General features: G+C 37.0%; 2 protein-coding genes and 1 pseudogene across 2 annotated transcripts; all 3 read right to left on the bottom strand.

The window, feature by feature from the left end:
* Positions 1–55: 55 nt before the first annotated feature.
* LOC131782325 (uncharacterized) lies at positions 56–5,316 on the bottom strand. The gene is made up of 4 exons (XM_059099050.2): positions 5,141–5,316; positions 2,493–2,561; positions 1,599–1,859; positions 56–1,220 (listed from the first exon to the last, which is right to left on the bottom strand). Exons 1-4 carry the CDS (start codon positions 5,297–5,299, stop codon positions 1,035–1,037), a joined length of 675 nt encoding a protein of 224 aa, XP_058955033.2. The 5' UTR covers positions 5,300–5,316; the 3' UTR covers positions 56–1,034.
* A 12,147-nt stretch (positions 5,317–17,463) lies between these two features.
* Positions 17,464–23,360, bottom strand: LOC131782324 (uncharacterized). Its single transcript, XM_059099049.2, has 5 exons — positions 22,986–23,360; positions 21,420–21,488; positions 20,538–20,825; positions 18,795–19,082; positions 17,464–18,020 (listed from the first exon to the last, which is right to left on the bottom strand). The coding sequence occupies exons 1-5, from the start codon at positions 23,142–23,144 to the stop codon at positions 18,015–18,017; spliced, it is 810 nt and encodes a 269-aa protein (XP_058955032.2). The 5' UTR covers positions 23,145–23,360; the 3' UTR covers positions 17,464–18,014.
* A 591-nt stretch (positions 23,361–23,951) lies between these two features.
* LOC131782362 (uncharacterized) lies at positions 23,952–26,692 on the bottom strand (annotated as a pseudogene).
* Positions 26,693–27,090: the final 398 nt, after the last annotated feature.

Below are 27,090 nucleotides of genomic sequence, written 5' to 3'. Positions count from 1 at the left end.
TTATAGCTTATTTATACTATATACATATTGTTAGAATTAATTTCTCTAACACTCGTTTGTGGTTTGGTTGATCCTTCTTTATTTACCTTTCTTCTCAAGTTGTTACAATAAGGACTAGCTTCGATAAAACAGGGAAAACTAGAGTCTCTGCTTATAAAGATGACACTGCGGATGACATTTCGAAGCCGTCAATCTTCTTGTGTCGTCATCGTACCGTCTCAAATAGCGAATCACGTTTGACTACGTATTATAGTTCCCACATACTGAATAAGCACCTTAGGGTGGTCTACGTTACAAAATCAATTTCTTCCTTAATTTTCATATCTTTACGGTTGAGATCGGCCAGAACAGAAACGAGATCGACAATACAAAAATTACAAATAACCTTGGTGTAGAGTATTATTTATACCTAAAAGTGTATCTTAAGAGAAAATCACCTTTAAAGATTGTTACATAACAACATCTTGGTCACAAGAGTTAAAGAAGAAAGGCGCTCACAAGTACCGCCCCCATATTGCTTCTTGTTGCGAAACATGAGGGGTATCACCTGTTTACCCTTAAATTACCTCTGGGAACACGAAGGTGTCGAACGCGACCTATTACCAGGGAGATTTACTCTTCCTGGACTAACAAATTAACTTATTTAAGAACACGGCTTATCACGGGTTCCATGTCAACCTCACGATCACAACGAAGAAAACGTGATTAAACTCACTAGGTGAACGTGGCCAAACTCACAAGAAGAACGTGATCAAACTCGACCTTTAAGACAAGACCACCAAGAAGGAGTACGAAGTAATCAACCTGCCCTTTTTATAATTTACATTAAATGACCTTAACTAATATAATATTTCCATTCCTTTTCTTTCTAACACCAATACAGAAAACCCTTACGATATTGTAGATTAACTATAATTGTAATTTTATCATTTAACAATATATATATAGAATAAAAAAAAGATATCTATATTTTCTAAATCAAACTCAAATCCCTGAGACACTGGAGCTGTAGGCGTGGCTCTAGATGTAGGGAACTACATCACCTGTGAATGACCTCCCATTGCTCCAGATGCAGGCACCATGATCATTTTAGGCTGGCCTCGCTGTGGTTTCTTTGCCTCAGTTTGCACTGCACCTAGACCAACAGGGTTTTGCATTGGAACTGCCACAGGACCACCAGGCCCATAAGTCATGGTTGGTTGCATCATTTGTCCATACGTCTACAAATAAGAAAGAAGAGGATTCCCATCTACGCAGATTGAAAATTACACTTCTCGAGAGCAAGGCTTGGCGCTCATCCTTTCATATGATTGTAAGTTTTCATACACATGCAAATTAAACTTATTTTCATACTGATGGTTGAGTACCAAGCCTCGTTTGAAAAAGAGGCAAAAGGTAATTCGGAATTGGCCTATTGTTGTTATCAAGTGATCTTCAATTTAGCCGAGCCTTTTATCTAAACATCTGTTTTTTTGTGAACAATGTCAAGAGGGCCGAAAGCTAATATTGAAAGGACACGAATTCAATTAAATTAACCCTCCTATAGAGAATTTCTGAGGCCCACTGCTTGCAAATAGCCGGCCTTTGATTAGGCTCACCTGTCGAGATTGCGCGTGACTGTAGCAACACGCGCACACCTTCATTGCGCAACAACAGATAGCCGCCAAGATTCCCATGAGAAACTCTAAAATCCCAATGAACAGAATGATGCCAGTGATTGAATATTTAGCCTCTTCTATCGAATAGTAGGAGTTGTAATAACTGTAGTAAGAATTTGAGTGAATTGCAATGCTGTAGAAAATAATGATTATTCCACTAAGCACAGATGAGGTGATGGAGAAGCCCATGAAGACACTGGCCTATAATTGAATGAGAGATGTTACTGTTACCGAAAAACGGTCTCGTCTCATGATTTAAGATTTAACAGAACACGATTGCAATTAAGGTTGGGAAGTTGTTAGATGTTCTAAGCACAAACTCGATTGACGTCAATCTTGCCAACTGAACTTGGACTCGAATGGACGTGTCCATACCAACAAAAGGACTTTTATATGATCTTAGGGGTCAAAGAAAAATCACGGGGAAAAAAACCTAAAAGAGTTTAGGTGATGGTGGGTGAAAATAATACCCAAATATAGGGGGGAAATATCCACAATATGAATCATATAATTCATGGTTTTGTATGATGCAAAGCTCGGCTAGCTCTCACTTATGATCTAATGGAGGACAGAAGCGCAAGTGACGTCAACTATAACAAAGGTTTATCTTTTAATCATCAGTAACAGATAGATTCCATGTTCCCGCGAGTCTGTGCAGTGACATATCACAGAAGACGTGTGTTACCGATTTTGTTGCCATATTGTTACGTCTTCGGTTATTTCATTGCGTGGCAACATGGAATATTTGCTAAAGTGAGAATGCGAGAGGGATGTTTATCTTTAAAGCGGCCGTTACAGACAATTTAGTGAAGATTAAAAGATTTGTCAACTCACAAATATATCTCGGGAGTTAGTTCGTTCCCTGCGAGTACCAGCAACACCCAAAATTCCCGTGATACCCATCTAGAGACAAACAAACAGCATTAGCAAGCCGGAGTAGGCGATGAGGGAAAATGGAAGTATTTAAGAAAAGCTTATCAAATTTAATGTGCAGAGGGGAAGGATAAAGCTTTTTGATATTATTTCCGTGTCGACTGAACAGTCCCTTAATTTGCCTAGATAAAAAAATTCGGAATGAGTAAGAAAGGAAATTTGATGAGGAAAAACGTTTAGCTCCCATCCGTCAAGGTCTCTTTTGTTTATGGATGTCCAGAAAATTGCAAATGTCAGCCACTTGCTTCAACTTGTTACTTACACTAGCATTTACACTTTATATCAACTGCCTGTAATCAATAACCGTGACTGGTATCTCAATGCTAAGGAAGTGTTTTGGTTTTGGTACAGTCTAGGCTTCCTTTTATCAGATACAACTGATGGAAGCATTCGAAACAAATTAAAGTATTAAAGTATTACTCAAGTTATGAAATATTATAAATTATTAATTATTATTAATTAATTAATATTATATAATAATAATATAATAATATTATATAATATTATATAAATTAATAATAAATATTAGTTTATAATATTATAATATATTATATTATATTTATAATATATTATGAAATATTAAGTATTACTCAAGTTATGAAATTGATATTCAAACATAAATCTCTTCATGTAAGCTGGAAATAACTGTTCATCGGCCTGATGGTTGAAATTAAACAGTTTCAGAGTCCACATAGATCTTGGACCCTTCCAAGAATGGCTTGAAGAGCGAACTATTAATGAAACTAATAACATTGTTACTGTTTATTTGTTCTCTTGCAGTTTATTTGTTTTTATTCATACTCATTCCACTTTTAATCCTCATTATTGTATACGCATAGTTTAATTTATTGTTTCAATTATTTTATCTCCCAGATTTGTTTTATTTCCTTGTTTGGTAATTATTATTTTTCGAGCTCTTGTTTTTCATAGGCGCTGGTTGTTGAAAAAGGGCTGACCCTCCTGTCAGTGAGCAGAATTCCATTCTTATCCTTAATTTTGTAAAACCACACCATGGATAATCTCTACAGCTTTGACGTAAAGGTCTATTTCATGACAATCAGATTGATCAAGTGAGATAACTTGAGATGGAAAAAGATTAAAAGACTCTATGGACAGGGGTCATTCTGGAACTTCAATCGTCCCCTCGTTCCACCCCAGCATATTTTAATTCGCAAGGTGGAGGACCATGATAATCAATTCCATTGGATAATGTTTCTCCTTCGGGTACATCTGTGTCAAAATGATACTGAATTTCACCATACATGTGTAATTGAGCAGGTGTAATTCGCAAGGTGGAGGGCCATGATAATCAATTCCATTGGATAATATTTCTCCTTCGGGTACATCTGGGTCAAAATGATACTGAATTACACCATACATGCATAATTGAGCAGGTGTCATGTTCGATTCAAATCTGAGAGAATGGTTATCAAAGTCATCCTGGAAATACATGATGCAGTCAATATAAGTGCAATTCATTACTTGTCTCAACGTACCTTTTATCTTTAAGAAACGGAAATAGATGGTAAAACACGTTCTCAGGTGAAATGAATTCCTAGTAAGAAAGCTATTATCCTGCGAATGCCACAGCTTGGAAAATTTTGCAAGGTTTCCTTCAGAAAGTCGTCCAAACAGTCGTCAGAAATATCACTATAATTTTGGTACCCCCTATCGTATGTGAAACAGTCGAATTCATTCACTATTTGTTTTCCTGCCTGTGCAAAACATTTCTGCCATTTTTTCAAGTAAGAATCCTCAACTGAAGTACAAATTAATATTCTCTCGTGGTACATTAAAGGCTGGTCGTCTTACTTCGCCAGAATGTATTACTAGCAAGGTTCGAGAACATTCAGCACTTTGCTTATTTCTACTTTTCAAACACAGATAACTGTATGACTCCATCAAGAGCATCGAGAGCATCATCAAACACACTGCCTTTTAAAACGATTTGACATTGAATGCAAAACGTCAGAAGTTGATCCACCTGGTACAAAGCATGATTAATTTCGCTGCGGTCATTACCGAAACCAGTGCACTTTCCAACATTTGAGTAAAATTAGAAATGACGTTCTTCAAAAAAGAATTAACGTTAGTTGAAGGAGAACTCAGTGTGCTAAAGGAAATTTTCACAGAAAGAGACGATACACAACAGGACGATTAAAAACGTGGTTACCATTGGTCACCGGCAGTGACTACTACGGCACGAATTACGTTTCAACGGCACGAATTACGTTTCAACGCCACGAAATGTGGAGTGACTCAAGAAGCGACATTAAAGACGCCACTAAGATAGCTCCACGTAGTATGACTCGACGACACAAGCAAAGGATATTAATTTTGTCTTCGATTTGACTCCATAATCCAACATACTCTACGATTTCTGAAATCATCCCACCGTTTTAGACACAATTCCGAAAATTATATCGTGGCAGAACACAATGTGAGAATAGGAGTCATTTTAGACAAACATCTGAAATAACTAGTCAATTACATTGTCGACTGATTTAAATGACGTATGAAACAAGTCGCTACTTGTTCCCACAACTCACCCATACACCGGTCCAAATTCCAAAACATAGGTTGCCTGTGAAATAATCAGGAATAACATAGTCTGCGATACCAAAACAGACGAGAATAAAGCCTAGAAAAAGGTGTTCTATGGCAAGAAACCGCCCCACGGAAGCTGCCAGTGCTGAGTAGTCCGCCATGTTTGCCCAGCAGATAAGATTTCCGGAATATTAGAGCTCCAGTTCCTTAGTGAGTGACGTCAAGTTCCCACTGTCACGTCACGCTAAATCAGAATGAAAGCCTGTCAGAGTCCGGCAATTATAAAGAGCAATTCAATTTTTGAACCAGTGCTTGAACTGAATTCGAAAATAAAGAGTTGAAAGACGAAAATTTGTTTAGCGGAATCTTCTTTCTCCTAAGTTTTGTTCTTTCCTCTTGTTCAGATCAGATGCGTGTGTTTGTCTGTGTAGCTTTGTTGTTTTCTCTGCGGTTTTCATAGGGTCACCAATAATACAACTGTCAAAAGAAGGTCAGATTGCAGATGTTTCTTTTTCTTTCTTTACTGATGGTAAAACAAGTCGACTTTAAAAACAAAGTTCGGATTACCATGCTTTTGAGAAATTTTTCTTGCTTAGCGTGCTTATGCAGAAAGTTACGTAAAGGTGAATTTGAGAGTTAATCGAGGCGCCGAGTGTTCGATACCTCGATATATGCATCGCCAAAAGTAATTATTTCCTAACGTAGCATACACATTTTCTGCGCGAAAAATGGTTTCTCTTTTTTTTTGTGGTCAGCTGCAATTTTCTCACGCTGTATGGTTAAGAAACGCATTCAAGCAAGAACGTTCCAACTGGTTAATCAAAACTTTCCAGTGAGAATTCTTCTCTTTAGAATTTGCTTCTTTCGATGAATTACGGAATATGTGGGCAAACAAAGTCGTAATACTTAAGTTTTGGTTAAAATGTTTGTCCGGTAAAAGTCAAAGGATTTCGTCTTTTTGAATGATTGTTTGTTTTGACTTGGTAAATTAGCCATGAATGGACTGGGTCAACCGTTTCAGGGTGGACCTGGGTATTTCCAATGATACGTAGAGGGAACGTACCGGGCTGATAGTCCTGAAACCCAAGTGAAAATATTTTATCATCAATGGTTGTTTCGAGTTCCTCTACACTTCACTCCCCTTTTGCCTTGTGGAACGAAGGCTAGGCTTGTCGTTAAACTGCAGCTGTTGAGCCCAGAACAAGGTAAAGAAACAATTTATTTACTTTACACCAAGAAACAGTGGACATCTGTAAAAGCGGATCCCGCAGCACGAGCAGCGCAGCATCATAATAAAGCGAAATAGTAGTAACCCATCAAACCGAAAAAATTTGGACTCACGACTGAACGACAGACCGTCCAAAGAGATCCTTTTAGCATGCGCGGTCAACTGAACTGCGAGAACGTCAGCGTCATAGCTTTACTCTTGTCCAGCAGACGTATGAGCACAATGCCGTGTGCGCAACACCTGTTCAAAGCCGAGGAGACTCTGGGTGAAGAGTGAAAAGGTACATTTCTAGCGAGGAACAGCTTTAAGGGGAGAGACAGAGGGCTCGAGAAAAGCGATGGAAAAGAACTCTAGAACAGAAAATGAAATTTCAGGAAATGTCCCGAGTAAAGTGGCGAAGATCTGACGAAGAACAGCGTGAGAAAAACAGGCAAAGAGCTCGGGAATACTGGCGAAAACAAAGTCAAAAACAAAAGGAAAATGAACTACTGAGAAGAAGAGAGAGTGAACGAAGAAATAGGTAAGAAAAGTTGCCATCTGAATTTCGTTTGAGCTTGCATTAAATGCTGCCTGCTTAAAAAAAAAAAAAAAAAAAAAAAATTCCGATAATCATTTATTAGTACTTATGACTTACACCTGTAGTTGAAGTAGTGCAGCAGTGTTTAGAAACATTCGATATATCCATGAAAATACATTTGAGCTGGGAAAAAAAATAATAAAAAATTATGTAATTTTTTAAGTCTTATACGTTTTGTATTTACACCGATAACTATTCCTCAAAGACTGTCTTTAGTGCTCTATTGTCTAATTACATATGCACCAGAAACTACATAGTATTTTAGTAAGTTTTTGGCTATCACTAAATATGAAGGGTTTTTGAACCAATGTACTTCTTTTTGTTAACTCTCATTCATGACCTTTGAACTATGTAACATTTGATTGATATACTACTTTACAGCTTTTTTTTTAAACCTCAAAAAAGTTTGAATTGTGTTGTTCCAGCAACTGGAAAAATTTCGTGTGTACAACTGTCACATATATCGATAATCTTAACAACTCCTTGCCCCTGGTTTTCATTCTTGCATTGCGTATTAGCTTATATGTATCCACCATTCACAGCTTGGCTGCCATAGGGTGACTTCAATATTTCCTGAAACAACACATGTCAGTATTCCTTTACTTTAAGAAACGAGGAAGAAAATTTTTAAAAGTGGCTTTCAAATTCTGCAATCTAGTTTAGATGAGTTAAAACCTGGTAAAGAATTGCGAATATTTTATTAACTTACGGCAGTAGTGGTTCCCATAAATTATGTTTCGGAAATAAAAATGTTTATCCATGTGATGCTGTTGCAATATATCCGCATTTTATGCTTATCCACACGGGTAACCATTTGCCCTCTGGAAGTATTTCGCCGCGAAGTTTCGTAACCAAGGTAATGGACACACCTCCGTCACACCTCTTTATTGCTCCAATGAGAACTTGCGTTTAGTTTTCCCAGAATGCCTCAGCAATCGTCACGCCACAAGTTTATCTTCAGTACAGATTTTTGAGTGAAACGCAGATGCTTTGTATTTCTCCTTCCATTAGCGGTAAAAGTCCTATTTTGTATGGGAGATCTCATGCTAGCCTTTTGTAGTGTGGAGTTTTTCTTGCAAGTCTGTATGATCGACTTTAACTCGTTCAGAAGAGGTGAGTTCAAAGTAGTTCGTAGCTTGGTCTACGAGGAGTCGTATGGAAATTATCCCTTCGTAGCTTTGGTCAGTTGCAGTCAGCCTCTCTCGCTTCTTGGCTATGCTACTGACGCGTTTTGATAAGGAATGTTAACGACGTTGACAAAAATTCTTATTTAAATGATTTGCCTTTGCTTTTATTTGTATGTTAATTTTTGCAATTGTCTTTTAGTAATCGGTCCGTGTTTTCGTTATCTGTCCAATAATTCATTAAAGAACAAAGTTATTGTGGAAACTCCGAGATTTGAGGGGTACTCAAGGCCTACGAGTCAGTGGCAATAATGCATAAATCAGCCCAGGTGGTGGAATGTCCGTAGGCAATTTTATCACTAAACATGTGTATGATGGTTGATAGTTTCAATCCTATCGAAATGTATCCAAGCTAGTTCTTCTAGCTGAAAGATTTAGGAGAAATGATTCGAATAGTTATCAATTATCTGCTCAAAAACTCCCACAATTCTGCAAAGACACTGGGTTTAGTGCTGGGTTAAATCCTAAATAGTAGGGGCTACATGTATACCACTTTTTAGCAGTTAGGAAAATTAACGTAACTAATTGCATCACTATAGGTCAAGATAGTCTTGAGGTAAATACTGGCACTGAATTGGTTCTTACTCGCTTGGTACCTTTGCATATGGACCGTTTCCACCAAAACGATCATAACCCATGTATTCTTGCTTTGAAAGGCACCGAGTTTGAAACTAAAAAGTTTAGTAGAAGTGCGATATGATAAATCATTTGCTAACTTTGCTTGATCGAGTTCCACGGAGGAATATTAACCATCTGTTTTTGTTTTTTTGTAATGATCTCAGGAAAATGTTCTCCAGTATGGCCTTCAAGCTTGGTAAGAAGTTATAGCTGAATTCATTTGCTGCAGTGACATAAAACGAGTGAGAGATGGTTGATTTTATTTTAGTACTTGTAATAAAAATGTAAGGTGAAGTGATGAGCATCATCCACTGCCCTGGCCACTGCCACCTTGCCCCCCCCCCCCCCCTCTTCCTCTTCTCTTGACTCCTCCTCTTCCTCAGGGAGAGGCACACTCCTTGTAGGAGTGGCCTCTCCCTCCACAGTTGAAACATTTCTTATTTCTCTGAGAGGAAAAAAATTGAAATTTGTGATAGGACAATGCTCTTGTAAGGAGATGTTACCAAACTGACAACTATACTCAGAAGATCTAAATAAATAAACCTATTACCATAAAATCCCTATTTGTATTATCATATATTTTTATCTTACCAACAATGCCTGCATACTGCAGCTTTTGTTGTAATTGGAAATAAAATAGTATTTGTATATGTATGTATTGGAAACCATTGCAATGAACTTCAAGGGGTTTTTTTATTTGATCTATATTTAATTTTATTTCTTTGTCAAAAGTCAATAACAATCATATAGCATCACCTTCTTTTTTTGCTTTTCACCTTTAAATCTTTGAGAAATTATCTTAATCCTCCAATTTAGAATTGTTTAGAGAGGAACTTAATTTAATACAAATAAGGATTTATACACAGTAGAGTAATATCATTCATGGCTCTAATTGAATGAACAGTGTATTTTTACAGTCCTTAGCTTCCGATCTTTGTAGTCAGTTAGAAAAAAACTTAGTATGTATGAAATGAAAACATCATCTTGTGAAAGTGCCCGAACAATTTTTATCCACATGTTGTATTGGTCAAAAACCTCTCTTAAGTTCACTGCCCTGGTGTGGATGTTAGTTAATTTTTTTGATGCAATACAACTCATTAATTATTTTGTGCACTCTTTCCATAGAATAATCTCTATTTGTTGCAGATTAAAAAACATTTCTTGGGCCCCAAATTGTTTCTAAAATTTAATTTCTTTTTGCATGAACAATTGATAAACTTAAGATTTTCTGAACACTGTGGAAAATGACATTTAAAACAAATGTTAGCCCAGTTTATTGTAATGTCAGTTGTTGTTAGGTTACTGTTTACTTTACTTTACCATTCCTCTTCTTCCTCCCCTTCTCTTTTTGTTATTTTTCTTGTCCACATCTATTTCATAAAAAAAAGAATACTTGATTTGAACAAGTTTATTAAAAATACTACTCAAGTTCTTTTATTGTATTAGAAAAGGTTTCTTTGAAGTGACAGTACTGAACCAAGTGATAGTAACATTACAAAATTATGAACTTCTACTCTATTGGAAATGGCTAAAGGAGAAACAGTTTGCCAACGAAACATCATTTTGTATTGCTTAGACTTCAACAGAAAAGTTGTATTTAAAGGAGGCTAAGGTGTCACTTTTCCAACTTCCTACACAGAGGAAAGACTATTTATAGTTTAAAGGTGCATGACATTTTGTGGAATCACAGTATTATAGAATAAAAGAAAATATTACTTTACAGTTGACACTTACCTAAATCCCTACCTGCAGAGAGTGGTCCTGTAGGAAGATCTTTGTGATCTGTTGTATAAACAGTAAACTTATATAATTGTCAATTTGAAGAAAAGGTATTTTATTTAAATCATGGGAAAGGAAAACAGCAAGCTAACCTGACACAACTTCACAGCACAGTGTAATTGAATTTCAAGGAGGCCATGATGTCACTTTTCTTACTTCTTAAAGAGAGGATAGATTATAAATTGTTTACAGATGCATGCATTTTGTGGAATCGTAGCATTATAGAAGAACAGGAAAATATTTTTGAGGTGACACTTAAATCTCCACCTTAAGGATGTCCTTAGTGTAGATCTTCACCATCTGTGGTATAAACAGTTAACTTAATATGTGAAAAAATGTATTTTACTTAAACATCAAGGAACAAATGTGTTGTGAATGATATTTTGTCTAAATTGACCATCTAAATTATGTATTTGTCATGTGGTTGCGGAATATATTTATTGAGTCATGTATTATTTATTATGAAATCAATATGTAATTTTACAAACATCTGTGTATTAATCTAGTTTCACAGTTGTGGTTTAAGTAAGTTAACATTCTGTTGTAAAACTAGCACTCACCTTCTTGATTTAACCCTTTAACTCCCATGAGTGACCAAGACAGAACTTCTCCTCACAATATCAATACAATATCAACCAGATAAGTGATGAGAATAAAGAAAAATATCAATTTGGGGATAATTAGTTGATCCAATACTAAATTCTCTGAACTAACATTATAAGAATTGTATGGTTGATAGTAAGGAGAATTACAAATTTGATCTGGGAGTTAAAGGGTTAAATGCAGACCATATATGGGAATAAATTAAAATGTCTCCATTTAACTTTTGTAAATGAGTTTGTTTATAAAAATCTTAATAAAGTAATTCTAAGTAAGTGTTTAAGTGCCTTGGCAGACATCATTCAAGAGTATATGTGAGTGTTCATTTGAAATGGCAGTTTTAAGTATGCAGTGTACCTTGGTCTGTGATTCAAGAGCTTTTTTTTATGGTATTTGAGGCTTAAAACTGAACCATAAATTGTTTGTTTACAACACATAGGTTGAAAGCTCGCTTTTTTGAAAAACAAACAAACACCGATAGTGGTATTAAAAAAAAAAGTAGGAAGACATTCGAACCTTTATTATAGTCAGGTATGACATGAAAAAGCTTTGAAATATGCCAGATCCTGGCAAGGCTGGATATCTAACAGGGGTCTTCAGAACTGGTCTTAACCCTTCAACTCCCAGACTAAAATTGAAATTCTCCTTACTGTTGACCATACAATTATTGGATCAACCAATTATCCCCAAATTGATAGTTTTCTTAATTCTCATCACTTGTCTGCATGATATTGTATTGATATTGTAAGGAGAAATTCTGTCTTGGTCACTTAAAGGGTTAATCAAGTAAATTTGAAGGTTTTGAGTTCACTACGAATGCAGTCAATCAGTTCAGACTTCCAAGTCTTTCAGATGCATCGCTATCGTCATTGGACGCCTTGTTCTCTTAGGGAAATCTTCTGGCTCGAGGCGACACGGTTTTACTGTTTGTTTCCCGGCAAGGTTGAGCTCAATGACGTCACGCAAGATGGCGGCGTTGTTGTTCGATTTTCGAGCAAGGATTTCATATGATTAGGATGCGCTTCGGAGGCTAAAACTTTGTTGAGTATTCTATCTTTGCATTAACTTTTTGTTGGTGAAAAAAAAAAGAATGCTTTTCTGAACCCTACTTCTCCTTTAAAATGTCCTCATTAGCAGCCCCCCTTACTATAATTTCCTCTTAGTCAGCACGACTGTTATTCGCAGCCAACTTTATTGGCTTAAAATCCTCTTTATTTTCCTTTATGGCTAGTACACCGTCTGCAGTTGTGCAGGATGTCTCCCTGGTGTTAGCTGATGTGAAAATACGCGCTCCGTGGACGGCAGAGCACGGGCTGAAAGCAGCTCTCAGCCCGCGCTCTGCTGTTCCCTAGTGAAAATCTTTCAAGGATCTTTAAGGATCTTACAAGATCTTCATGAGGACCTTTGAGGATCCTTTTGAGGATCTTCATGAGGATCTTCAAAATTCTTGTTAAGATCTTCAAGGATCCTTCATTTTCTTGCCAAGATCTTCAAGGATCTTTCATTTTCTTGCCAAGATCTTCAAGGATCTTTCATTTTCTTGCCAAGATCCTCAAGGATCTTTCATTTTCTTGCCAAGATCTTTAAGGATCTTTGATTTTCTTGCCAAGATCTTTGAGGATCTTTGACTTTCTTGACAAGATCTTTAAGGATCTTTCATTTTCCTGTCAAGATCCTTGAAGATCTTTACATGAACTTTGAAGATCCTTTAAAGATCTTTGAAAATTCTTTGAGGATCTTCCAAATTCTTGTTAAGATCTTTGAGGATCTCTCATTTTCTTGACAAGATCTTCAAGGATCTTTTTGAAAATTTTGAAGATCCTTAAAGATCTTGGAAAGAAAATAAAAGACCCTTAAAGATCTTGGCAATAAATTGAAAGATCTTTGAAGATCTTGGCATAAAAAAGAAAGATCCTTGAAGATTTTGACAGCCAAATTAAAGATCTTTGCAAGAGATTTGAAGATCCTTAAAGATCTTGACAAGAATGTCAGTGAACCTTGAAGATCCTGGCAAGGAAATGGAAGATCGTTGAAGATCTTAGCAAGAATGTTATAGAACCTTTGAAATTTTGACAAGAAAATAAGCATACTTAAATCCTCATACTAAGTTAAAAAGAAAAATTGAACCAAACATAAAAAAATGAAGATAAAACTTTTTTTTATTGCTAAACGAGAATTACCCATCCTCTTCTAGTAGGACTACTTCTACACTATTTCTGTTCAGACTTTAGGTTAGTACTAAGATTTTCATTTTCCAAAAAATCTGGCAACAGTCCAGCTCAAAGATAAGAAGACCAAAATATATGTGTTAAACTTGTCTAGGACTAGACTTAATGACCAGACTCAGACTACTCTTACAGAGGGGGTAAACATGAAAAAAAGGCAAACAAGAGTACTTCAATGACTATATTTCTGAATCATATTAACCTATATACCATAGGAAAGCTTAGGAATCACACATACTGAATATAACTAATATGTTGCCCTAAACTAATTTGTTATTTGACATCAGATCAATTTGTCCACCACATGGTGTGAAAAACCTAGGTAAACTTGAGTAAAGATAACTGCACAAAGATTGCATAGGGTCGTTCTTTTGGATGAGCTGAGGAACTTTTGGAGTCGTTTATATTATGGGCACAATGCCCGTTCAAAGTTCACCGAGATTATTAGGTGAGTTATTCCACAACATCTTACTTAAAATTCAGCTTATAGAGAAACTGTCAGCTTATCCAACTCAACTCAGTAAGAGGATACAGCCCCGAAAACTTCAGATTAATTGAACTAATACATCCTGAGGTACAAAATAAGTGTTTTCGGGAATTCATATGACAACCTCTAAAAGAGCTTTTTAAGTTGGTTACACAGAACCAAGTAAATTCACACCTTCTTCAGAAACATGTCCTTCAGTGAGCGTCGAGGAGAATCTCTCTAGATCGATAAGCCTGTATCCTTGTCCCTGTAACACATCATTTGCATCCTCACTCTCCAAGAGCTCAGAGTAAGAATCATTAGGCGAGGATGGCATCTTCATTTTCTTTCCAGAAGTACCGATGAATTCTCTTTATTCAGCCTCACAGTCAGAGCAATCGCGAGACCTGCTTGGAGTTTGATTGACGATTTCGGTTGTTTCTGTCTCTCTTTTCGCTTGTTTCTGAACTCCAGAAAACGCCTTTCCTGTACCTTTATTTCTGTGTACATTTTCCCTTTAGTTCCGACCATTGTCGATGATATTTGCCGTAAAAACGAGCTTCTTATGTTTTTATGCGACCGTTAAAAATCTCGGCGCGTATAAATTCCTATCCCATGATGCAAAACCCTATTTGTTGTCATGTAAGTAGTCACAAAGTTTCCCGAAAGCCTCGAGCATGGCGTTGCTATGCGGTAACCTTCATTACACTCATTGCACAATAATTTTCTGCGAAAATTCCTTTTTGTGTTTAAATTATAAAACAGTGAGCCCTCACTTTACAATTTTGTTATGTTTGAAATTACTTGAGGATTTCAAAGGAACCTAAGTCATAATGCAGAGATGTGGTAGAGATCTTGACAAAGTTGCCTTTGAGATCCACATCAAAAACAAAAAGGATCCTTACAAAGAGCTGTACAAAATCATGAAATGAATCTTTTAAAGATATTTGGAAGATCCTTTTCAATTCCTTGAGGATCTTAAAGGATTGTAGAACAGATCATGCAAAGATCTTGACTAGGATCCTTGTAACTCCTAATCAAATTCTTAAGGATCTTAGCAAATATGAGGATTTTAGCAGGATCCCTAAAAGGTTCTTTTGAAGGTCTTTAAAAGATCCTCATTAAATCCTTGAGGATCCTGAAGGATCCTTGAAAAGATCCTGCAAAGATCTTGACTTAAGAATCCTTGTAAGATCCTGATCAAATTCCTAAGGATCCTGGCAAAGATCTTTACAGGATCCTTGAAAGGATCTTTTGTAGGTATTTAAAAGATCCTCATTAAATCCTTGAGGATCTTGAAGGATCCTTGAAAAGATCTTGCAAAGATCTTGAGTAGGATCCTTGTAAGATCCTGATCAAATCCTTAAGGATCCTTGCAAAGATCTTAATAGGATCCTTGAAAGGATCTTTGGAAGGTATTTAAAAGATCCTCATTAAATCCTTGAGGATCTTGAAAGATCCTCAAAAAGATCCTGCAAAGATCTTGACTAGGATCCTTGCAAGATCCTGATTAAATCCTTAAGGATCCTTACAAAGATCTTGAAAGGATCCTTGAAAGGATCTTTTGAGGGTCTTTGAAAGATCCTTGCTAAATCCTTGAGGATCTTGAAGGATCCTTGAAAAGAGCTTTGCGAGGATCCTTATGAGGATCTTTGTAATATCCTTTGAGGATCTTTATCAAATCCTTGAGGATCTTAACAAACGTTTTTGCTTACAAAGATCTTTGGGGATCTTTTACAGATCCTTTAAAGATCTTTTAAAGATCCTTGTCCTTAAGGATCTTTGGCAGGTCTTTGTCAATCCTTGAAGATCCTCAAAGATCCTGTGAGGTTTTTCACCAGGGTTTACGACTTTCTCGCTTGTTCTATTTTCTGTTTCAGTTGATTGCGCACTTCAGGAGATTCATCTGTGTTAAACCTGTGTGAGGGTGGGCGATTCAACTTTCTACGTTTCGAGGGTGCGCGACCCTCCCTACATTCGGGTACAAGTGTATTGAACAGTTTTAATATTTTGTGTGGATTTTCCACTGCATAGATGATGTGAATCAATTTCTCGCAGATATTCCTGTAGTGGAATATTGCGTTCACAACAAATGGACTTACAGCTCTGAACAAACCTCTCGGCGCGAATGTTCAGGCGGGCGTGCGGGCCGTCGTGATCACCAATACCTGTGCACGGTATTACATCAATGTGGAAGACGTATCTATTAAGTTTACCTGGCAAATCCAAGCACTGGTGTAGTGAGGGGGTATTTAATCGTAGCAAGTCTGTGTCTACGTCCCCCATTAAAATGAAAAGCCGTATTAGGAGTTGGTCAGTTCTAACGGTAGATTTTCCATTTGCGCAAGCCAATCTTTAGTTTTTTACTCTCGGTTCAAAATTTCTAAATTTTCCCGAATAGTAAGTTGCGGTGCTTGTTTTGGCCTTGCATTTCTAGTCAGAGATGTTCTGTGTCAGGACATAAAGATGTCTTTGCGCTGTTTCTTTTTAATCGACTCCTTAATGCAAGCGCCCACTCCTCCGCCTCTGATCTCATCTCCATTTCTAAATTCATTGACATATCCAGGGATAGAAACGTCATCCTTCAACACGTCTCTTTAAAGGTCACTGGGTGAGGCAGGCAATTGAAGATCAAAGTCATTCCCTCTCCGGTTATTCCAAGAGAAATGCCAATTTCTTTCTTTTTATTTTTGTTCCATTTTTTTTTTTCGTCAAAACTGGTGAGAAAGTTTATTTTAAGTAACTCATTAAGATCTGTTTGAAAGTTAATTAACTTTGATTCTTTTTTCGCCTATCGTTTAATTCAAATTCACAAAAAAGCAACTCAGAGGCGAATCTAAGAATAGGGTGGAGGGGGGGGTAACCCCCCCCTTTCCCACTAGACCCGTGGGTTTACGTGTTTGACTCCATAATTCTTGCAATAACAGGATAGCACATTAATTCTCAGTATGAAAAAGATATTATGATCAATTTATATTCTCTTAGTTGAAAGTAATAAAACTTAAGAAATATATTATAGTTTATTTATACTATATATATGTATGTAATGTACGTATGTATATATATGTGTATGCATGTATGTGTGTATATATATATATATATATATATATATATATAATGTGGTAGGAAAAAGACAAATAAACTACCAGTTCATCCCTAAAGACCTGTTTCGTGTATAATCCCCTGATGAGTGGGCAACCACGAAACAGGTCTGTAGGGATGAACTGGTAGTTTATTTGTCTTTTTCCTTCCACAATATATACATCGCTCTACTCCTATATATTGAGCACTGTCTTACGTAAGTCAAAATTACTCTTTATATATATATATATATATATATATATATATATATGTTGCGATAGGGAAAAAAAACAGACTTTACTTTCATCAGAGTATAGTCTCTCTGTTTTTTTTTCCCTATCGCAACATATATCGTGCTCTACTTCTACGTATCGATCACTGTAAACGGAACAATCAAATATACATATATACATGCACACGCATACATATATATAGTATTAACAAGATAAAAAGATATGTTGAAGGAATATTTTTTGCTATCTTCCTGTGGCGTACCCAGGACACGGGCTGTTGTGCACTGGAGTTGATCGAGAGCCAACCACAGTGAAGGAATCGAAGAGACACAAGTTGATCCAACAAAGTTTAATGCTATCGTCTGAATATCATACACATATTAAACTAATATAATAAAACTAAAAAGGGGAAATTGCAATGTGCAAGATGAAAAAAAAATGTTTTAAGGCTAAAGAAGCGAAGTCGAAAGGAAAACGAAACTAAATACGATTAGCTGGATCTTCCGTCTGATCCTGTCTTTAAGGTTAAAGAAACTGTAACTTTTACATAACCTGAAAAATCTTAAATTTAAAAAAGAAAAAACTGTGATCTAACTCCGTCGATCTTCTAACTCCAATTCTCTCAATAACGAGCGTACCAATATAAAGGTATAATATACGCGTACAATTGTAAGCTGGTTTACTAGGAATGCTAGCTACGTAAGTAATTCAAACTTTGAACAAAAGTATCTAGAAAATAGGGGCATAAATTCGACAAGGAAACAAAACAGAACTGTTACTACTTTAAATCAAAACGAAGGCAACTATGCAACCAGGGTCCTCTTTGAATACTCATTACACTTCCAATATCCTTGTCGATGATCTCAACCAAACTTGTAACACATCTCACACCTAGAATGAATAATTGACGAAATACGTATGTTAAAATGATAGTAGGACTGTGTGGAGTCCCATTCGGTTGGTAATCGTACGAGTGATTTACAAAATCGGACGACTGGGAAGTGGCAGTCTATAACAGAAAAAAAACTTATTACAGGAAGCTGAAATGTTTTTAATTTTTTTTCTATAATTACCCGCACTCTTCTATGCATGATTTGCTGTAATATCCTGCCAAATTTTTAATTCAATAAAATATGGGTAAGTATCTCTTTTTTTTAGCGCACAAATACGTCGTATTGATATTTGTAGAAGTCAGCCAAATCAATTTATGAAATCAGCTGCTTTGTGTTTTTATCACTATCAGCCAATTAACCTACCTCGGACATAAAACGCAAGGAGACAAACTTAGTTGTCAAATCCACCAGAATTCAATAATAGGAACGATGGTCCTACAATTCATGTTTGGAGCTCCCTACACGTGCACAATGTTTTGTGTTCGTACACTGTGATTGGATAATATGATGTTAATGAATGTTTCTATCGGTCCGTTACTGATTAAGATGGGTTTAAAGATTGTGAAAGGTCAGGTCCTAAAAGAACCCGCGGGTAGAAATATATAGTGAAGGAATTTTTTTTACTCAGCTTCCTAACCATTACGTAGTGTTAGTATGTTTCTATGGATACTCCATGACCTTAGCCCATACGCTCGAGCTGTTTTTTACCACTTTTTTACCCTCTCATGTGGGAGGTTAGTGAAATTCTATTCAATGAATTTAGCCATCATACCTGGTCGTTGTTTAGAGTCATGTACTTTCCATGTCCAGTGGATTCGGCCATCTCAAAACCTTGAGACACTTGAGCTGTAGGCATGGTTCCAGATGCAAGGACCTGCATCACCTGTGGTTGACCTCCCATGGGTCCAGATACAGGCATCATGATCATTTGAGGCTGGCCTTCCTGTGGAATCTGTGATTCAGTTTGCACTGCACCTAGACCAACAGGGTTTTGCATTGGAACTGCCACAGGACCACCAGACCCATAAGTCATGGTTGGTTGCATTATTTGTCCATACATCTACAAATGACAAAGAAGACGATTTTCATCCACGCAGATTTGAGATTTCACATCTCAGTGGTCATTTAAGAAACCTGAAATACTTTCGTGAAAATGAGTCAGGAAATCGCATGTTTATCCTGGCAGCTTATTGCATAGACTTCCCAATCAGTAGGGGAACCTTCTGGTAGGAGAAGCAGACAAAATTGACTCAACTCAAGATGAGATCTCAGTGATTGGTCGGTTTCGATACGTCGGTAAAGTCCGGTCGTTCTCTTTGGTTCTTTTGTATTTCAATGTCGTGAATAGGTGCCTATCATCTTCAAAAGGAAAATTTGTGTGTCGATCTTTGTTGGCTTGAGTATCAATGAGGCATTGAATAGTTTTGGTTGTATCTCGGTGTACACTCGATTGCATAAACGTTGGTACCTATAAAGCATGATCCATGAGCACTGAGAACCATAGGATTTAGGTGAAATGTTCGAATGTTGGCACAGTTGCATGATCAGCCTTACATCTTTTCATCATCCCTGGCAAATCTTTATTTTTGATAATTATATTCTTTTAGGAAAGCACTCTGAAGTTCTTCCATTTACCACGTGCAACTAAGAGGCCATTTTCGAATTTCCTTTTTTTCATTTTCAAAGCGAATCGTGGGGCTCATCCTCTCATATGATTATAAGTTCTCATTCACATGCAAATTAAACTTGTTTTCAAGTTGAGCACCAGGCCTCGTTTTGAAAAAGGGACAAAAATTAATTCGGTATTGTCCTATTGTGGTTATCATGTACATGTGTGCCCATAAAGCCGTTGAGTTTAATTGTTCATCGGCTAACGCATTTTAAGTGCCAACGTTTTTGAAGTCGAGTGTATATCGTACATGTAAAATGATATAAGCACTCTACTTTTTATCATTTCTCGATGGATCTGCCGAGACGGTAGCACATGCGTTTCATACATTTCCTCGTCGTCATACACAAAACAACTTTGTGAAATCGCAACATGTTGCACAGTCTGAAACGGGAAATCTGACAGCAAATCATTTACATTGAGCGCTGTGCCACGTTTTTGCATTATACCTTTAGGAAGAACTGTATAATTTTATAATTACATAAAATGAATTGCGGAATAATTAGGAGAAACGAGGGTTATTTTTCAAAGGATTTTTTCCCAGGTATGGCTGTCTTGACATCCTAAACTCTTAAAATGCGAAGAATGGAAACTATGGTCGCCGGTTATTTAAACAAAGTTTAGCCTTTGTTTGACAAAATCGTGTTCTAAGTCATCTTCGATTTAGCCGAACCTTTTATCTGAACAATTGCTTCATTGGGAGGGCCAAAAGCCAATAGTGAAAGGACGGACATGAATTCAATTCAATTTAACATTCCTGTAGAAAATACCCAGGGCCCACTGTTTGCACAAAACTGCGGTTTGGGTTAGACTTCGTGTAAATAACCGGCCCTGGAGAAGGCTTACCTGTTGAGACTGCGCGTGAATGTTGCAACACGCACACACCTTCATGACGCAACAACAGATAGCTGCCCAGATTCCCAACAGAAACTCTAAAATCCCAATGAACAGAATGATGCCAGTGATTGAATATTTCGCCTCTTCTATCGAATGGTTCAGTTCGGCTTCATCGACCAAATAGTAGGAGTCGTGATAATCTTTGTAAGAATGTGAGTCAATTGCAATGCTGTAGAAAGTAATGATCAGTCCACCAAACACAGCTGAGGTGATGGAGAAGCCCATGAAGACACTGGCCTATAATTTAATGAGTGATGTTACTGTTACCAAAAAACGATCTTGTCTCGTGATTTAAGATTTAACAGAACGCGGTTGTGATTGGGAAGTTGTTAGACGTCATTGATGTCAATCTTGGACTCGCATGGACGCGTCCATTCTAAAAATAAAACCTCTATATGATCCTAAACATAAAAAAAATTAAGGGAGAAAAAACCTAAAAGAGTCTTGCTGATGGTGTGTGAAAATAATGCCAAAATAAAGGGGAAAATGTCCACAATATGAATCATGTAATTCATGGTTTTGTATGATGCAAAGTTTTGTTGGCTCTCACTTATGATCTAATGGAGGACAGAAGCACATGTGACGTCACCTATAACAAAAGTTTATCTTTTAATCATCTTTAACAGATGGATTCCGTTTTGTCGTGAGTCAGTGCAGTAACAGATCACAGAAGACGTGTGTTACTGGTGTTGTTGCCATATTATTACATCTACGGTCATTTTACTGTATGGCAGCATGGAATATCTGCTAAAGTGAGAGTGCCAGATAGATGTTTATCTGGAATGCGGCCATTACAAACATTTAAATAAAGATTAAGAGATGTCAACTCACAAATATATCTCGGGAGTTAGTTTGCTCCTTGCAAGTACCAGCAACACCCAAAATTCCTGTGATACCCATCTAGAAATGAACAACATTAACAAGCTGGAGTATGTTATGAAAAACAATGGAAGTGTCTAAGAAAAACTTATCAAATTTAATGTGCAGAGGGGAAGGATCAGATTATTTCATATCATTTTCGTGTTGACTGAACAGCCCTTTTAATTCACCTAGCTTAAAAATTCGGCTTCTTGTAATTTTTGGAAAATGGTGTTTGGAAAAATTGCTCCCAGTGTAAAGCAGACAAGACATTGGAATAAAGGAGCAATGTGTTACGAAAGTAAGGATCCTATGCGAAATTGTTGATATCTCACTTTCTTAAGGATTATTTTCACTCGCCGCCTAGAAATTATAGACATTTACGTTGGCCATAATGCAATTGTGTAAAGTGTATGAAGCGCTTATTTATTCCTTAGGAATGCCCGGTTCAATAGTTGCATTTCAATACGTGAGATGGATCTTTCTTCCGGCATCGAAAATACAATTTCGCAGCCAAAACAATCATATCACAAATCTTTCTTCGGGTAATCACACGGCGAAAAGTTTTCATGACGATCCACCACAATTTTTTCAGATGCTTCACGCAAACTTTGCGCAAAATTTGCTAAAAAATTCAGTTGAAAAAAACATATATATATATATGTATAGAATCTCTGTCGTGAAGTCTCTTGGGGACAACTTTTTGATGGCGACGTATTTACCCCGAATATTCTCGGAGAAGGAGAGTATTAGAAGCCATTATAATATTTAGTTATCTGTTTGTAGTCTGTATTCTAGCTGTACTCGGATCTGAAGATGTAGATCGTTTTTTATGCCCCAGTCCGTGTTCAATGATCTGAGGTCCGGAGTCAGTGTTTCATATTTTATTCTGAGCGCTCAAGCAAATCCATCATGTTTACTTGTGTCAGCTGCCAAATATGTATTTAATACTATGTCTAAAGCCGCTGGCCGAATTGGCGTCGAGACAATAAAATGCTGGGTTTCTTTTCATTAGAAATAAAAAGTATTCCCGGTTAAACTATAAGGAAAACATTTCCGGGATTTCGTACAGGCCTGTTGAATCAGTCCCTGTATCTCCTAATTATTCAAAAAGCACTAGCTGGTTTGGTGTCCAAAGAGTATTTACATGTACCTTGCGATCAATTTGATTCAGATAAATTTGATTAAAAGAGCTTCAGAGATTCGACTGGAGACGATCGAGTGAAAAAAGTTAAATGATTACTGTGCAGATATTGAACAAAAGTTATCCAGACAGGGAAGACTTAATTTCTGTCCATTTTACTTCAGAGACTCGCTATATCTGCACCCGAATGCTTCCGACGACAATACAAACCGCTATGCTCAACGATTTCTGAAATCTTCTCATTATAACATAGCAGAACACAATGTGAAAATATGAGTCATTTTCGACAAACAGATGAAGTAACAAGCTCGACTGCACTATAGATTATGCTCAATTATGTCGACTTATTTAAATGGCGTACGATATAGAAGTCGCTACTTGTACCCTCAACTCACCCATAAACCGGTCCAAATTCCAAAACATATGAGGCCTGTGAAAAAGTCCCGAGTAACATAATCTGCGATACCAAAACAGACGAGAACAAAGCCCAGAAAAATGTGTGCAATGGCAAGAAACCGCGCCACAGAAGTTGCCTGTGCTGAGGAGTCCGCCATATTTGCCTTTAAGATTCACTCTTTAGACGATTTGAGCTCAGGTTCCCTAGTTAGTGACGTCACTCACGTCACGCTAATTCAAAATGAAAGCCTGTCCTTTCTCAGAGTCTAGCGATTATAAAGAGCGACTCAATTTACGAACCAGTGCTTGAACTGACTTCGAAAAACAAGAGTTCTCGTCTTCAACGAAAGTGGAGTCTTCTTTCTTCCCGTTTGTTCTTATTCGAATCAGATGTGTTTGTCTGGGTGGCTATGTTGTTCCTGTGCGGTTTTCGTAGGGTCACCAATAATACAATAGTCAACAGAAGGTCAGATCGTCTGGTAAAACAAGTTGACTTTAAAAACAAAGAACTGATTATCATGCTTTTGTATTGAAGAAATTTGTCATGCTTAGCGTGCTTATAGCGAGGTATTAATGCATGCACAAAGAGCACAGGAACCGTGCGACGGAGAATTGATCGAGGTGCCGTGTTCGATACCTCGACATACGCATAGCTAAAAGCAATTATTTCGTAACGTAGCATACACAGTCTGCGTGAAAAATAGTTTCCTCTTTTGTAATCAGCTGCAATTTTTTCACGTTGCACGGTTAAGGAAAACTGAGGATTTTATTCAATGGACAAAATCGCATTCAAGCGAGAACTCTCTAACAGGTTTATCAAAATTTCCCTTGAAAATTCGTCTTTTAAAATTTGCTTCTTTCGATGAATCACGGAATATGTGGGCAAAAAAAGTAGTGGTTAAAATGTTTGTTCGGTAAAATTCAGATCCCAAGGAAGGGTTTCGTTTGTTTAACTTGCATGACTGTTTATTTTGACTTAGTAAATTAGCCATGGATTGGGTCAACCGTTTCAGGGTGGACCTGGGTATTTCCAATGATACGTAGAGGGAACGTTTGAGGCCGCTGCTCCTGAACCCCTGGTGAAAATGTTCCAACATCAGTGGTTCTTTCGAGTTCCTCTTTAAATGGAATAGATACGAAAACTCCTTCGCTCCCCTTAGCTTTGTCGACCGCAGGGTTGTCGTTAAACTGCAGCTGTTGACCCCGCACCTGGAACGAGGTAAGGAAACAATTCTTACATTGAATCCTAATGGAAATCTGTAATACAATATTATCAACTGAGTTGATAACGTAAATTGGCCACCATAAAGAATTAAAAAGCTGACGTTTGAAGCGTTAGTTAGAGCGATGTCGAACGGCTAACGCTCCAAACGTCAGCTTTCGTTTAAACTCTTTACGGTGGCCAATGTACGTTATCAACTCAGTTGATAATACTATATTACCCTGTTACACTCTCCCACCGGCACAGCACCACAGGTTCTTTAGAAACTTACCCCCATTATTCAATGGAAATCTGAGTTTATTCACGATTTTCGTTAACTATCAGTATAAAAATTAATAAAGAGGTTTTTCTATCAATTATGGATTTCTCATTTATTAAGGATAAAATAATTACTTGTAAGCCATTGTGGAGCGTCTCCTAAACTTCTTTTAACATATCCGAAACTATTATTGCTTATCATTTATCATTTACCACTCATTTTTTGCCATACCCAACGTGAACGACTAGTTTCCAATACGCACCTATAGAGTATTTCGAAACAATCAGTCTCGAGAGTTCTGCGTGTATGTTTGAATATCTTTATGAATGAAGGCGAGTTCACAAGAACATCTTATTCTGTAATCAGTTTAGTTTATGAAAGGTTGTCACTCAAAGCTCACCGCTTCCCCCACGAATGGTGTCCCATCCACAAAAGTGAGGCAACTGTGAATTTCTGCCCATAATCCAACGATAAACTCAATAAGACCAAGAACTGCTATGGCTCCGGCGATGGCAACTGGTAAAGGGAACAAAATGGCGACGATCCAGATCGGTGATAGGTATGTCCCGTAGGCGACTATTATCATCACACCAAACAGAGAGGAGACGATGGGAGATAAAAGTACCAATCTGTCAAAAAAATGATTGTAATTTCAAGCATCTACACTCCCAGACATATTTGTAGGACCATCTAATCCCCAACCCTTCCCAAAGTTGGTCTGCAAGATGGCATAGAAACATTCATTTGGCGATTAACAGCATTGGAGGGAGGAGGGAAGGGGGTGAAAGAAAGTTGTTGTGGAAAAGTGTCCAGATTCATTTTGTTTGGGAGTGTAGGTCTCGTGGAAAGAGAAATATAAAGTGATAATAATCATAAACATACACAGCACTATGTCTTCATTTTTCGTTCCAAATGTTAAAGATCATTCACATTGTATGGCAGATGTAGAGTGCTACATCTTTTTTTTTCTCTTTTAAACACTCACACGTTCCACTTTCCATAATTTTAGAGGTGCTGGAAAGCAACATACAAATTTCGAGAGCAGCGATCTAACATTTGGTTGGAGCGATCTAATCGTGGTGCGATCTAAACTTTGATCGGATCAACACAATTTAAATGATTTATACCCATGGAAAGTATTCTGTAGATAAAAAATAAAGCGAGGCTGATGATGTAAAATTGGTCCTCAAAAAAGGTCACGTGCTTAATTAGTATCAGTATCCAGAAGTTTAGGAAATATATTTAAATAACTTTTCTTTTTAGGATTACTCTTGGTTAATAAGGATCCTATCCATATGCTTTCGTTAAACAATACTTCAATTCTGTAGCTAATTATTGTCAACTTACACAGATTTTGTGGTCCTTCCGACTTGCAAAAACACCCACAATTCCAGTGACTAGCATCTGCACAGAAACAGATTAATACCAAATAAGGTAAAATCATCATTAGTACATTGAGTTCCTTGTTATTACAAGAGCAAAATTTTCATTCAATCAATTAATTTTTTTAATCCACCTTGGTTCTTTATTGCCGATTTTTGCTGGGTTTTCGATTTTTTATCAGTGTTGTACTTGCATTTTTCTATCCGTAACATCATGTAGTTTTATAATGCATATTTAATTTTAGGAACCAGTCAGTTGATATCGATATTGCCTTAAGTGACAATAATATTCACTGGCAGATATAGGGCTTACACATTAACCTAAATTGGATTAGGAAGTATTTTAAGGAATCCTTTATCTTGGCAACGAAGTCTTCTCATTAACGACGAATCCACAGTTTTCAGGGGGAAAGAAGTGATCCTGGGTCAAACATACACGTTAAGTTTCCTTTCGTAGAAAACCCGTCATCCCTCGCTTACCATTAACCCAAACTGAAAGCATTAAGAAAAGCTAAGCCAACAGAACAGGTGACTCAATCGAAGCCTTTACTGAATAGCGAGCTGTCAGTATAATTTTACACGATAACTTCCTCAAGCTTGTTTCGATTGGAAGTTTGAATATAGCACATAGCAACAGAGAGGAAAATTCTACGCAGCATTACTCACCCAAATTCCGATCCATACCCCAAAGTAGTAAGTTTCGCCTTTCGAAAGAAAGTATCTCAAAAAAACATTCGTTTTGGAGGTAACCTGAAACTCTGCAATTCCAAAAATTGTCAGAAGAATGCCAAATACAATGTGCACAATTCCGAGATTTCTCATTGACCCAGGGCGACTTGTCATTTTGGCGAAAGGCAAGTGAAGGAAATTAGTGTTTGAATCGTTGTCGTCAACATAAATAATGTAAACAAACGAAGTCATAAGTGTTTTCCCAATGTTAATTTGTATAACAGGATGTGCAAGCATTGAGCCGAAACTACAACTTTTATTAACAAGTTATTTGTCGCTCTAGGAGCATGAGTTATGATTTGTGAATCTATATATCCTCATTTAGAAAAAAAATTTCAAGATCTACAGCGCAATTCCTTGGAATTTTTGCCACCCTCACTCTTTCTGGAATTTTTATGAAAGAAAAAAAAATTTAGGTACGGTCAATATTGGTAATAATGGTTTATGGTTCAATTCTTCACAAGAGGCCCAACCACTCCAAACAGAGACCACAAAGATTCTGAACAAAAAAC

This window comes from Pocillopora verrucosa, chromosome 5 (genome assembly GCF_036669915.1).
Source record: "Pocillopora verrucosa isolate sample1 chromosome 5, ASM3666991v2, whole genome shotgun sequence".
Lineage (NCBI taxonomy): Eukaryota > Metazoa > Cnidaria > Anthozoa > Scleractinia > Pocilloporidae > Pocillopora > Pocillopora verrucosa.
Note: the sequence above shows the minus strand (reverse complement) of the source record. Positions and strands in the feature narration are given on the sequence as shown.